The sequence below is a fragment of the Narcine bancroftii genome, chromosome 12 (assembly GCF_036971445.1).
Source record: "Narcine bancroftii isolate sNarBan1 chromosome 12, sNarBan1.hap1, whole genome shotgun sequence".
NCBI classification, from domain to species: domain Eukaryota; kingdom Metazoa; phylum Chordata; class Chondrichthyes; order Torpediniformes; family Narcinidae; genus Narcine; species Narcine bancroftii.
The window spans coordinates 4,811,083-4,825,957 of NC_091480.1; the positions used below are offsets into that span (position 1 = coordinate 4,811,083).

Below are 14,875 nucleotides of genomic sequence, written 5' to 3' on the forward strand. Positions count from 1 at the left end.
GGGGGGGGGGTGCTGGCTGGCCTGGCCTTCCAGTGGGGAGGGGTGGGGAGGCTGGCCTGGCCTTCCAGTGGAGGGGGGGGTGGGGGGATGATTGAAACAAGGCCAGAGTGGGATGGGGCTGTCAGACTGCAGGAGAAGGGCAGAGAATTGAGCCAGGAATGAATCATGAAAATCTACAGACACTGTGATTGTAATAAAACACACAGAAATGTTGGAGGATCTCGGCCAGTCTGGCAGCATCCATAGGAGGTAAAGATATATGACTGACATTTCAGGCCTGAGCCCTTCTTCAAGGGATTAGCAAAAAGCAAGCAGGTATGTTTTTGCTTATACCTTGAAGGGCTCAGGCCAGAAATTATGATTATGTATCTTTACCTCCTATTGTCGCTGCAAGACTGGCTGCGTTCCTCCAGCATTTCTGTGTGTTTACATAGACTTGAGCCAGTTCAGTGCAATGAGAACACTGATGCCTGCCAAGCATGGTTGGGAAGGCAGTAACTGGTGACCCAGCGGTTCTGATCTCTGTCTGGGCCTGTGAGTTTCAGGTTCATGGTGGATCTCTGTCATCATCCAGTTCCGACGGCTCGCTAACCTCGCCATCCACCACCTCCGTCAGCAGCAGCACCACCAGGTCTAGCGAGATGGCTGCCAGCCCTCAGAGCCAGAGGTCCATGCACAGTTTCCTAGGTGAGTTGAGTAGAGAACCTAGTGAATGTCAATGTGAATATAATGCTGATGGAAGGTGGAGAGGGTTTATGTGAGGGGCTTCAGCAATCACCAAGGGTTGTCTGAAGGGATAAATGGTTGTCCATTCAAGCAATGGAGTAGGCGTGCAAGAGTAATGGACCTGCTCAGTTTCCAGGGCTTGATGAGACCACGCCCCATGCGGTGAGCCCTGTTGTGGTGAGACCACAGCCCATCATGGGGAGACCAGTCACGGTGGTGAGGCCACTCCACGTCACGGTGAGGCCACTCTATATTGCGGTGAGGCCACACCATATCAGCCAGACTAGCAAAGAATGTCTGATGCAGCAATGAATCATCCGGTTGATACTGAGGTGAGACCTCCAGTAGATGGTCATACACAGACATGTTTGGGAGAATGAGAGATAGTTTCAGTTCTCAAATATCCCAGCTGTAGATCAGTACAGCAGGGAGATCAACATTATGAACATTTGACATTCTTTACTCCAAAGGTGGGTGAATATTCAGGTGCGGAGATTAAACATAAACAGTGGGTGTGGGGATAGGACAGAAGACAGCAGGATAGAGGTCATATGGATGATTCTCCCACTCCCTCCCTGTTCCTGCTGCATGCCTTGGCTGTGAGGAGATTGGTGAGGAGAGGCTACCAGTTGTTCTCCCCAATGAGTGTATCAGCCAGAGGATACTAGCCTTGTCCTCAAGCCTTGCCCTTCAGCCCACAATGTGGGGGGAATAGATTTAGGATGGAGATGAAGGAAAACTTCTTCTCCAAGAGAGCAGAGAATCTGTGGAATTCTCTGCCCAAGGAAACAGTAGAGGTTGCCTCATTTAAGATACAGTTCGATACAGTTTGCATTTTCAGGGAATTAAGGTTACGGGGAACAGTGGGGGTAGGTAGAGCTGAGAACATGGCCAGATCAACCATGATGGTGTTGAATGGTGGAGCAGGGTTGACAGGCTGGATGGCTGACTCCTGCTCCTGGTTCCCATATTCTCATACTTATGTGTTGTTCTTTTTCTTTATTCTCAGGTTTGGGCTCAAAGTTCAGACATGTGCAGGGCATAGTGTCGCACCGGGGCACGCACATCACCAATGTGAAAGGATTGAATCTGACCACACCAGGGGAATGTGATGGCTTCTGTGTGAACCGCGAGCGAGCTGCACTGCCGTTGTTGGTGTCAGGAGGGCAGATTGCGGTGCTGGAGGTGAGCACTTGGCAGCAACCTGTAACTCGAACTGCAGCAGCTTCAACCACACAGCAGTGGAAGTGAGATCCCTGTCAGTCTCGGGGCGGGGTCAGGGCACTTACCATAACTAGTCCACGGACTCTAAGTAGTGTAGAGGAAGTTTTATGCTTGGTCTAACCTTTACTCTCCCTGCTCTGGAAGTGATGGGACAGTGAGGAGGGAGTTTTATCCTGGTGTAACCTTTACTCTTCTTGCCCTGGGAGTGATGGGACAGTGAGGAGGGAGCTTTACCATGGATCTAACTTGTACTGTCCCTGTCCTGGGAGCGATGGACTGTGAAGAGGGAACTTTATCCTTGAGGGAAAAAAAATACCAAAATCAAAATACCACATGAGAAAAAGAAAGCATAATAAATATAAAAGGATATAGTCCCAGTTGCAGTTGGAGCAAAGCAAATGTGATGTTAAGGTGTAAGTGGAGGTGGGTTAGAGGAACATGGGATCTCTGAGTGTAAATATACTCGTTGTGATGTGTGACTTCACAAGCCTTGGGATGCATTTTTCAAGGAATACAGTTGAAATGTAGGGAAGTCAAGTAGAAAATGTTGAAACTTAGTTAGACCACACGTCAAGGACTGTTTCCAGTGCTGGCCGTTGAATTGCAAATGGTATCATGTCAGGAGGAGAGGGCAGGGACATACCATAATGTGAGGGCAGATATGCAGGAAAGGATGCACTGGCTGGGTCTTTTAAGAAAAGCAGAGGGGTGAACCAGAAAAAGCCTTTAAAATTCAAAATGTTTTGCCAGGATGGTTCCAGAGAGAATCTCCCACTTCTGGGGATGAGTATAACTAGAGATAGTCTCAAAGAAATCCAGTGGCAGGTTCAGAAGGACCGATCACAGTGCATCCAGGGTGGTGGGAATGTGGAATTTGCTAGCTCAGCAGTGGTAGAAGTGAAGAAATAGATTCAGGAGGAGAGGGAGAGGAGGAGTGCTGACAGATGTGGCTGGGGAGAGAAGGGAATCAGCTCCGTTTTGGATTTGTTGGGCTTGTTTTAATGTCCGCACTGTCAGCCATTACTCACCTGGGGGGTGCATGTATGTAATCCTCTGTGTGGGACCATGTATCGGGTCTTTAATTAATCCTTTTTGTTCCCTGTAGCTCTCAAAGCCTGGCCGGCTACCGGACACCCCCCTGCCCACCATCCAGAATGGAACAGCTGTGGCTGACCTCTGCTGGGACCCCTTTGATTGCCATCGTCTCGCAGTTGGTAAGTGATACATCAGAGACTGCTTTCCCAGCTCAAGCCCCTGAGTACTCTGGGGAGGCACTGTTGTTGCAATGAGGAAGCTTACAAGAGGGAGATAGATCAGCTCTTTAATTGGTGTCACATCAACAACCTTGTGCTCAACGTTAGCAAAACCAAGCAGATGATTGTGGATTTCAGGAGGGAGTCGGGAGAACACGATCCAGTCCTTATTGAGGACTCTGTAGTGGAGAGGGTTAAGAACTTCAAATTCCTGCGTGTGAACATCTCCGAGGATCTGTCCTGGAGTTTCCATGTTGAAGGCTTGCCAGTGGCTATACTTTGTGTGGTGTCTGAGAAGATTCAGTTTGTCACCAAAGGCTCTCGTAAACTTCTACACGTGGACTGTGGAGAGCATTCTGGCTGGTTGCATCACTGTCTGGTACAGAGGTGCCAACTCTCAGGACAAGAATAAACTCCAGAGGGTTGTTAACTCGGCATGCAACATCACAGGCACCACACTTCACTCCACCGAGGACATCTACATGAGGCGGTGCCTTAAAAATGCAACTTCTGTCCTCAAGACCCCCACCACCCAGGCCATGCCCTCTTCACTCTGCTACCATTGGGGAAAAAGTACAGGAGCTGACAAGCACTCAGCGGCACAAGGACAGCTTCTTCCCCTCCGCCATCAGATTCCTGAATAATCAATGAACCAAAGAAAGTGCCGTACATTTTGTGCACGATTGTTATATATTAATGTGGTAAGACGGTTATAATCTGAATGTTTGCTCTATGACGCTGCTGCTAAACAACGAATTTCATGACTTGTTCATGACAATATATCCTGATTCTGTCATGTGTCGAGTTGGAACAGGATCTCAGGTGCTCGTGCCATGTAACAGCACGTGGTTCTGGCTAATAGAAGGATGTGCTTTACTGCGAGGCCTATAAAAGGAAGGATGTCTAATTCAGACCATCACAGAAACCAATCTCCCTCCATCCATCCTATCTTCTCCTGATGCCTCTGGAAAGCAGACAACATGTAAGAGGACACACTCTCGTCTCCCCCTGTCCCACTGGACAGAAGGACCAGGAGCTTCAAAACACAAATGTCCATATTCAATGACAATTCCTTCGGTGCTGTCATCAGACTCCTGAATGAACCTCTCATTGGTAAAATGTTACTGGCCTTGCACTGGTTTCAACCGAACTTGTTCTTTTTAATATGTTCTGCACTTTTATTGGGCATCACCCATCTACACAGTGATAGGTTGACTTACTTGGACAGCACGCAAAGCAAAGTTTATATCTCTACCACCATACATGTGACAATAAATGTTCTCTTCAATGTAGAAGAACCGCAAAAGATGCTGAGAGGATTTTCAGGGTGGGAGTGGAGGCGGGGTCATTGAAGAGATTGATAGACATTTGGACTGGCAGAGAGTATGTGGTATGGGGAGAGGGGCAAATGGTGTTGAGGCCAGGATTGGATTGGCCACAAACCTACTGAATGGTGTAGCAGGGAGGGTCTGAGTGGCCTGCTGTTTCTTCTCAAACTACCCCTGTCTCATCCTCAGTCCCCAGGTCTTCCCCTCACTGCTAACTTTGATGCCATTCTCAGTTTATCTTTCCTTCCTCCTGGAGCTCTGGAACAGAGTGGTCCTCAGGTGCAGGGATTACTTGGACAATTTGGTGCCGATGAATTTGGAACTTTTCTGATCATTTCCATTGGTAGCTGCTCCTGGAGAGGCTCAGAATTAATGTGCTCCTTATTCCCATCACTGACTCCTTTTTTAACAGTCGGAGCACAGGTGAGATCATTCCTGGTTCATCCAATGAGTTGCGGGTGCACCAGGAGCTGATATTGTGTGCACAGTGAGGGACTGACTGAGGCTCATCACTGGGCACAGCCACCATCCCCAGACTCTGCACAGTGCCCTTCCATCCTGCACTCACATCCCTGTCAGCCAAGGTCATCTCTCAGCAAACCCAGTGAATATAATCAGTAGAAAGGTCAGTAATGAGAGGATACAAACAAATAAAGAAGATGTGAAGTTTAATTAGTGAAAAGAGTTGATGTGATGTGGAAGGTGCATCCTGAAGGACAGTGGAGGCAGAGAATTGGAGAAAATGTTTGAAGGCCAGAGCAGTGGGTTACAGTGGACAACAAATTTTTTTCAAAAAGTTTGCTTCCTGAAAAAAAATGAGGATTATCATAGGCAACTTTGAGCTGAACACAAAGATAATTTCAGATTTGCTGTATCATGTAGGAAATTGGAGAAACATTAAATTAACTTTTATTGAATTTAGTCTGTTTAATCACATAATGTGCTGACATATTGCATCATCAGCTGCCTTTTCGTGAATCAGTTTTATTTATTGTTATAAGGTGGTTTATATGAATGTTTGCATGTGCTGCTACTGCAAAACAACAAATTTCATGACGTGTTCATGACAATAAATTCTGATTCTGATTCAGACTCTTGACATTGTGTCAGTTCAACTGACCTAAAAATGTTTTGCCACTGATTTTCGTTTGTATTCAGTTTGGCCAGCACTGATAGATTCCAATTGCCCCGATACTGCTTTTCCATGGTTGTAATATCCTGGTAAAAGCATTTCACCGTCTTCGTCACTGACTGCACCAAGACCAGCAGGGAAGAAGTCCAAGTGCGAATGCAGAAAATGCATTTTTAATTATGTGTTCCACTTTATAATTCTGTATGCTTGAAGTAGGACTGCACAGGCAAAACCCTTCCCACTATCAAGAACATTTACAGGGAACACTGCTGTCAGAGAGCAGCAGGAATCATCAGGGATCCACACCACCCAGCACACGCTCTGTTCTCTCTGCTGCCATCAGGAAAGAGGCATCAGTGCCACCAGGTTCAGGAACAGCTGTTCTCCCTCCACCTTCAGACTCCTCAACAGCAAACTCTATCAGAGACTCATTTAAGGACTCTTACTTGTGCACTTGATTGGATTTTTTTTTCCTCTCTGTAATGCACGTCTGTTTATTTCTTTACATGTATACGTTGAGTACAGTTTTTTTCTTGCATCATCAGTAAGTGGTAATTCTGTTTTGCCTGTTTTGCCAGGCTTGTATGTGATGTCATGTAGAAGCTAGGATTTTCCTGCATGTTCCTGACATGCTAGTGTGTTTGTCTGCTTGGTTTAAGCTGGTGAAGATGCCAAGATTCGGATCTGGAGACTTCCGACTGGAGAACTAACTGAGATCCTCTCCGATCCTGAGACAATCCTCCGTGGTGAGTTAGCATTGATGGTAGTAGTCGTTTCACTGCCTCTGGTTTCCTCGTGACATGCCTTCACAATGATCTCTGCCACAGAGAAAAGGTGAAGGATCTTGATGTTGAATGGCACACCGGGCAATGTCCGTGAAAGATTGAGCAAAGTTAGAACCAGGTACAGTCGTAGTGTTGAAGAGGCTTCCAGCAGACACCTGAACGTGGAGGCACAGTGCTGGAGAAACTCAGCGGGTCAGACAGTGTACTTTATATAGCAAGGATAAAGATATTTAACCAACGTTTTGGGCTTGAGCTGAAACCAGGCGCCTGCCTACATTTTGTTCACACCTTGATGAAGGGTTCAACCTTGAAACATTGGTTATGTATCTTTATCTTTGCTATATAAAAGGATGCTGTTTGACCTACTGAGTTTCTCCAGCTTTGTGTTTTTACTTCAGTCGCAGTGTTTGCAGACTTTTGTGTTTTATACCTGAATGTGCAGGGGCTGGAGGGGTTCTGTCACAAGCAGGCAGCAGAGTTGTAATTTGATTCTGACATCATGTTCAGCACAGACATGTGGGCCAAAGGGCCTATGCCTGTGCTGTACTGGTCTGTGTAAGGTTATGACATGGTTTGACTGAGGCCACAGGTCATGAATCTCAACTCTGACTGTTAAAGATATTGAAAATAACATTCCCGCAATGTTTCCTGGAAACGACAGAGCATTAATTATTGTAGATTGGGGAACAATCAGCAGGGACAACTAATAAAATATTAAAGGAAAGACAAACAAAAACAGAATTTCCTGGAAATACTCAGCTGGTGAGGCAATGCCCATGGAGAGAGTATGATTAACCATGCAGGTCAATGGTTCTTTCCCTGAAACGTTAACTCCTTCCTGTTTCAGATGCTGACTGACCTGCAGAGTACTGCCAGTAGTTTTTACAGCAGTTTTCCAGCATCTGCAGATTTTAATGGGAGTTTGTGCTCAGGTCTGTCCAGTGAAGGAATGATATTCGTTGGGCAGATGTTGGCCATGCAGGAAAGCAAATCTAAAATCGAAGAACAGGAAATCTGGAAGCACTCAGCTGGTCTGCGGAGAGGGAGACCGTTTGAATTTTAGTCCAAAATCTCTCAACAGGAAAGGGGGAGAAGCAAATGAACCTAAAATGGCTGAGCGGGTGAGAGAGGGATGGAAAACCACAAGGGGCAGCACAATTAGCATAGTGGTTAGTGCAACACTGTAACAGTGCCTGTGACTGGGATTCCAATCACAATGGATGGTGGGAGGAAACCCACGCAGACATGGGAAGAACACACAGACTCCTTACGGACTGCGCCAGTGACCAGGGTTTAAACCCTGCACTGTCTGTAGTGAGTTTGTATGTTCTCCCCACGTCTGCGTGGGTTTCATCTGGGTGCTCTGCTTTCCTTCCACTATTTGAAACATTCTGCGAGGTGTAGGTCAATTGGGCATAATTTGGCTGCAGAAACTTTTAGGCCGAAAGGACCTGTTACTGTGCTGCAAGTCTATATAGATCTTCAACCAGAAACACTGACTCTTTTCCTCTCTCCTCAGAAGCTGCCTGTGCCTGTTCTGCTGAGTGTTTCCAGTGTTCTGTATTTATTTCGGATTTTCTACATCTGCATTTTTATATTTTCATTCACAAATTATTGAAAATGCCCAGCAGGTTGGACAGTGTGTGTATAGAAAGAAACACCAAGCTAATATTACAGATGGTCGATTGGGAGAATCTATCCAATATTTGAATTGGTGTCTTAAGAGAGAAGTGTGGTGAGTTATTAACTAAAGGGTCATGGAGCTAAAAAAGTGGTTACCAGAGAAGCAGATGGAAGTGAAGAGAAGGCAGCTTCCACTGTGTTTCAGAGAGAGGTGAAGTGAACAGCTCAGTCAGGAAGCTGTCAGCTGACGTAGAAATACGTCACGTTGTGGCAGGTTTGAGTGGAGGGGAGGCTTTAGAGCTTGATGCCATGTACCCACACACTGTTTTCCTTTTCTTGCAGGTCACTCAGAGAAAATCTATTCCATCAGATTCCATCCCCAGGCAGCCGATATCTTAGCTTCATCCTCCTACGACATGACTGTGAGAATCTGGAACCTCCATTCAGGGAAGGAAGAGATTGTATTGCGGGGACACACAGACCAGGTACAGTATATACACAACATTGGAGAAACTCAGCTGGTCAGACAGTGTCCTTTAGATAGCAAAGATAAAGATACGTAACGTTTCGAGCTTGAGCCCTTCATCAAGGAATGAGCAAAATGTAGGCAGGTGCCTGAACTTTGGGTGCCTTGATGAAAGGCTCAAGCCCGAAACGTAACGTATCTTTACCTTTGCTATATAAAGGACACTGTCTGACCAGCTGAGTTTCTCCAGCATTGTGTTTTTAACTTCAATCATGGTGTTTAGAGACTTTTATGTTTTACTCTGTACGGTAGATCTCCAACAATCCAGCCACACCAGCCGCTTTTACAGAACTTACTCCCGTAACCTACCCAAACATACAATTATCTCACGTTTTTATGTTACACTGTGGTGTAATAAATTTCCCACCGAATCTGTGCAGGAAATCTGCAAGCATTGATCGTCGACCACATTTCGGACCCCCAGAAGGTTTTCCTGGAGTTCCAGACTCCAAATTCAGGTGCAGTATCAAACTGCGAATGCCCTCTGGACTCCAGACTCATGCTCCAGACTAATGAGTGAGTCACATGCTGTTATGTTTGGGACAGTATCAGGTTCGGTGGGTTCACAGAGAGATGATTCTGGACACAAGCGTTACAATCTGATATCAGTGGCCACCTATCTTCTACACCACACATGTCAAACTCTGGCCCGCGGGCCAAATTTGGCCCGCGATATAATTATATTTGGCCCGCAAGATCATATCAAAAATGTATTAGAGGTGGCCTGCTGGCCGCCGCGCCAGTATAGCAGATGCACAGTAACCACTGTGTCCCAGGGTGAGAGAGAGAGAGAGAAAAATCCTGGTCCTTGAAAAGTAGTGGTGGGTGGTTTTATAAACACGCTGTCGTGTCCCTCCGCCCACCCCCCCCACCACAGCGCGGCCTGGCCGGTGTCAGGGGAAGCCAAGGCCGCTTCCCAGCACCCGGAACCCCAGTGGCACAGCGTTTCTTGGAGCTGCAGATGGAGTCGGGACGCGAGAGGGAAGATTGGGGCTCCCCACTGGGTGATGGGGGCGCCGGCTTCCGGCCGCCCTGCGCCTTCCCACCGGACCAGCGGCGGGTGCCCGGAGTACACGTGGAGAGCGAGGCTGGTCGGGCAGGTAGGGTGGAACCCCCCCGCCAATCTCGGGAGTGGCGTGGGCTGGATCGGGATTAGCCGCGCTCACCTGCTCCTCCACCACTGACCGGGATCCCAGTGCGGTCCTGAGCGCGGAGACTGCCCTGGAAAGGTCCTGGGACACCGGCACGGAAAGAAGAGCAGGGTCCATAGAACATTACAGATCAGAAACAGGCCCTTCGGCCCTTTGACTCTACCTCGTGAAAACCCAACACTGGAGAAACTCAGCGGGTTAAACCGTATCCTTTATCCAGCAGAGAGATACCTGACAATGTTTGGCCCTTGATCCCCCTCATCAATGTATGAGCGTAAGTCTGTGGTTCTCGTAAAAACACCAGAAGGGAGAAACTCAGCAGGTCAAAGGGGGGTCCGGGAGAAACTCAGCAGGTCAAAGGGGGGTCCGAGAGAAACTCAGCAGGTCAAGGGGGAGAGGTCCGTGAGAAACTCAGAAGGTCAAGGGGAGGGGGTCCAGGAGAAACTCAGCAGGTCAAGGGGGGTCCGGGAGAAACTCAGCAGGTCAAGGGGGGTCCGGGAGAAACTCAGCAGGTCAAGGGAGGTCCGGGAGAAACTCAGCAGGTCAAGGGGGGTCCGGGAGAAACTCAGCAGGTCAAGGGGAGTCCAGGAGAAACTCAGCAGGTCAAGGGGGGTCCGGCAGAAACTCGGGGGGGCCTGACCTCGCCAGGACCGTTGCCCACTCCCCCACCCTGCCGCAGGCCGACCCGCGACTCACGGTGACGGGGCCGCTGATCCGCCGAGATGCCGCCCTGCAGCGAGAGCCGATGCCCCCGCACTGTCGTTGTCCAACCCGATCGCCCGCAAACCCCGCCCTCCCGCACACAGGCCTGAGTAAGGATTATGAACTTTAATCTCAAGATAAAACGATCTTCCAATAGTTTCATGTCACAGTGATAAATATATTCCTGGTTAAAAATGGTCCTGCACCTGGATACAAGCTCATTAGGCATAAAACTTGAAAAGTGTGTAAATCAAAGGATATCTGTACCAATGGAAAAAGGGCATGGCAAATAACCCTGCAAGAGTTCATGCCCACAATCAGTCACCCATTTGATTGTTTCAGGAATCATGTTATTCTCCCACATTCTCAATAGCCCTCAGATTTTACTATTCGACAGCACACTAGCAACATTTGACAAATCCTCTATAGAGAAATATTATTTATTGAATATTTTATTTCTCATTTGTTAATGCTTCTGGAAAGAGTTTATCCAAAACTATTATTAAACATTTATTTTAATAAGAAAAAGTTTAACATTACATATGTTGAAAGAAGAGAAAACATGCAGATGTTGTTGAAAATTTTCAATAAATATTTAATTCGGCCCTCGACTTAGTCCAAGTTTTTAATTTTGGCCCTCCGTGAATTTGAGTTTGACACCCCTGTTCTACACAGTCCTGCATGTGTACATACTTCACAGATAGGGACTTTCAAATTCCCACTTCCCTGTAGCAATGGGGGTGTGGCTCTCTGCAAGCTCTGCAAGCAGTACTATGGCTCAACTTAAATGCAATGCACACCTTACCTGCAATACTGCCAGCGACATCCACAGTGGTGACTTGGCATGGAGTGATGTCCAAGGCTTGGACCATGAGGCAGAGAGAGAAATGTGGCATGCATCGATGTTTTATACTGTTCTAAGCTGTGTGTCTGGCCATTGATGACACTGAGTAAGGTGTGCACTAATAGGTAGCTGGAGTCCAACCTTGATTGGCAGGTGATGCAACTTCCGAATAAATCTCAGACAGGGAGGTCACAAGACCTCCACATAATCCACAATATTCCAGACGGGGGGGGTCATGTGTTCATCGTGATTTCTGGATTATCGGGGTTTTACTTTCTGATGGGTGTGAAAGTGTGGGTGGTTTGAATCCTTCAGGTCTGTGAAGGTAAGAGTGACAAGGCTTGATCTGTGAAGGTTGGAGTTTCAGTTTATTGTCATACAATGCATATACGCCCAAAATTCTTATCTGCTGCAACCAAATAGATTCATAAGGTACACCAAAAACGATAGTGAACCCCCATACAGAAAGGGATAATAAATTTAAATAAAAGACAGATAAATAAATATTCATAGTTACAATTAGTGCAAGAAACACAGAGGTGTTTTTTGGTCTGGAGTAGTTCATGGTCAGGCTAGTACAAGGAGTTGTTGGATTAAAAACTGGTCTTCAGGCTTCTGTACCTTCTGCCCGAAGAGAGCGGTGAGAAGGGTTTGTGATCAGGCTGATGAAAGTACTCCCACTCATTGATGTTCCTGAGTTAGGAGGTGCAATGTGATCAGACGTCCTGTTCCCATGTCCTTCTCCCTGTCACACGCTCACCCCTCCCCTCTCCCACCCTCTTGTTCTCTTGCTCACTTGTGCCTACTGCCTTATCTCCCACTCCCTTTCTGTAAAACGCACTCATTGTGTTTTCTCTTCCCCAGATCTTCAGCATGTCGTGGAGTCCTGACGGACAGCAGCTGGCCACAGTCAGCAGAGACGGCAGCATCCGAGTGTATGATCCTCGCCGGGCGGACCATCCGGTTCAGGTGAACACCGCTTGTCATACTGTCCTGAGGTTTTTGCAGCAGTTTGTGCTTTCCCTTCCCACACTGAGAGAACCAGGCCCCATCTGAGCCAGTACTGATCACTGTCCTGCTTGGGTTTTACAGGAAGGACCAGGTCCAGCAGGAGGTCGAGGAGCACGGATTCTGTGGGTGAATCACGGCCATTACCTACTGGTATCTGGCTTCAACAGGTGAGCAGGAAGTGGCAGCAGGGGCTGTGTCATTGGGGGACTGGGAGGATTTCAGAGTACATACTTGTCATCTTATACAACCCTAAGATTCTTTTTCTGCGGGCGTGGCAGAATTACCACTTATTGGTAATGCAAAAAAATAACTACACAGTGTAGACTTGTAAACAAATAATGATGTAAACAAACTGCAATACAGAGAGAAAAATAAATAAATAAAGTGCAAAAGTTAGAGTCCTTAAATGAGTCTCTGAGTTTGTTGTTGAGGAGTCTGATGGTGGAGGGGGAGCAGGTATTCCTGAACCTGGGGGGGTGTGAACCTTGTGGCACCGATACCTCTTCCCTGATGGCAGCAGCGAGCAGAGCGTGTGGATGTTGTGGATCCTTGATGATTGCTGCTACTCTCCAATGGCAGCATTCCCTGTAGAATGTTCTCGATAGTGGGAGGATTTTTGCCTATGATGTCCTGTGCTGTGTTCACCATCTTTAGAGGCAAAGTATTGCATTTCCACACCTCTCACCTCCTCAGGGTGTCCCAGAGCAAACTTTGAGGTGTAATCATTTGCTGCAGAAAATGTAGGTGCTAGTAAGTTCCCACAGACAGCAGTGTGATACTGAACAGAGGACCTGTCTGAATTATTGAGATGACCTGGTAGGAACAATAGTCGCCCCTTCTACCTTGTTGGTCCTTTCACACTCACTGTTAAGGCCTCTTGTCAAAGGTGAGTGACACCTTGTGATGAGCAGTAAATGTCAGCACACCAAAGCTGCCCAGATCAAGAAAACTGAGAGGGAAATGCCATAGACTCCTGGATATAACCAGAGAGCTGGGAAGTGAGGATTCACCCTGACACATGGTGCTCTGTGTTCCAGCCTCAGTGAACGACAGATCTACCTCTACACTGCTGCCTCTTTGTCTTCTGGACCAATAGCAACAGTTAACATCAATGCAGCCCCGTCCATACTCATTCCCTTCTATGACGAAGACACCAGCGTTCTCTACCTCACCGGCAAGGTCAGTTCCTGGAGGAGTGTCTGGCTGTGAGGAGTTTTCCAGTTCCTGGATGGATATCTGGCTGTGAGGAGTTTTCAAGTTCCTGGAGGGTTGAGAGGAGTTTCCCAGTTCCTGGAGGGATGTCTGGTTGAGTGGAGTTTGCCAGATCCTGGAGGGGTGTCTGATTGAGAGGAGTTTGGCAGATCCTGGAGGGGTGTCTGGTTGAGAGAAGTTTCCCAGTTCCTGGAGGGGTGTCTGGTTAAGAGGAGTTTCCCTGTGTGATGTGAGGTTGGACTTTGTAGTTCATCACCAGGGTGGGTTCAGTTGTCGTTACACATGGAGCTGGATCAGTGTGGAAGCGGTGGGCAGAGGGATGCCACATCTGGAGGCACCTGATCGCCCTCTGCACTGTCACTGCCCTGTGATTCCCATCTGTTGTGCCAACTTCCTCTCCTTGCCCCTCCTTTTTCTGGCCCTCTCCCTCTGTTGGTCATAACTCGACTGAATGGTGAACACCCAACCGAGTGGGCAGCTGTGGGCTCTGGGTTATTGGCTGGTACCAGGCTACTTGGGCTGCACGGTGTGGTGCTTTTTCTATGAACACTAAAACTGCTGTGATCCCACAGGGTGACATCAGGGTCCACATCTACGAGGTCCTGTCCGAAGACCCCTATTTCTTACAATGCAGTAGTTTCAATTCTGCTCGTCCACACAAGGTAGGTGTCATCCTACACATCTCTGGTGTCCTATTCTGACAGCTGCATGGAACATTACAGCACTTTACAGGTTGGTGGTGAGGATTCAGCCTGACACTCAGTGCTCTGTTTCCAGCCGCAGGTGTGCTAACCCACGTAAACCTACTCTACAGCAATCTAACCCTTCCCTCCCTCCTTCACACCCATAACCCTATATTTTTCATATACCCATATGCCTGTCTAGAGAGTTTGAATGATGACTGCCTGCATTCACACGATGACTCAGGAGCTTGGCTGTCTGCATGCACATGGTCAGACTAGTGACAACTCAAGTGCACTTCCTGTGTCCTCACCTCCTGCTGGAAGTGGCCAGCTACAACCCTGGGTGAATCTGCCGCAGAGCAGAAGCACTGGGAGTCAGGAACTGTTCCTTCAGGCCCACTGCATATTCTGGTGTTAACAGTGGAGTCACGTTGAGTTAAGGCCTTAGAGAAGAACATCAGATGCAAGAGCAGAAGCTAGCCATCCAGTCCTTCAAGCCTGCTCCATCCTTCAGTAAGATCACGGCTGATCTGATTGGACTCAGCTCCACCTGCTGCCTGTTGCCCATAACCCCTATTCTTCAAATCTATCTGTACCTATCCATTCTAGATTTATATGATATACTTCAATAGTTTACAAGGAGGAGGGGGAATTTCATTGAAACCCATTGAATAC

At 47.6% G+C, this 14,875-nt stretch overlaps 2 protein-coding genes across 2 annotated transcripts in view; one reads left to right on the plus strand and one right to left on the minus strand.

Moving 5' to 3' along the window:
- LOC138747224 (coronin-7-like) overlaps positions 1-14,875 on the plus strand; it is a 97,619-nt gene that overhangs the window by 75,617 nt on the left and 7,127 nt on the right. The window contains exons 15-23 of the mRNA XM_069906256.1: positions 546-687; positions 1,736-1,911; positions 3,056-3,164; positions 6,323-6,409; positions 8,414-8,556; positions 12,159-12,263; positions 12,387-12,472; positions 13,343-13,484; positions 14,090-14,179. Coding sequence (XP_069762357.1) covers positions 546-687; positions 1,736-1,911; positions 3,056-3,164; positions 6,323-6,409; positions 8,414-8,556; positions 12,159-12,263; positions 12,387-12,472; positions 13,343-13,484; positions 14,090-14,179 — 1,080 coding nt within the window. The remainder of the gene's footprint in view (positions 1-545; positions 688-1,735; positions 1,912-3,055; positions 3,165-6,322; positions 6,410-8,413; positions 8,557-12,158; positions 12,264-12,386; positions 12,473-13,342; positions 13,485-14,089; positions 14,180-14,875) is intronic.
- Positions 1-14,875, minus strand: part of LOC138747225 (vasorin-like) — a 97,138-nt gene that overhangs the window by 64,453 nt on the left and 17,810 nt on the right. The window lies entirely within an intron of this gene.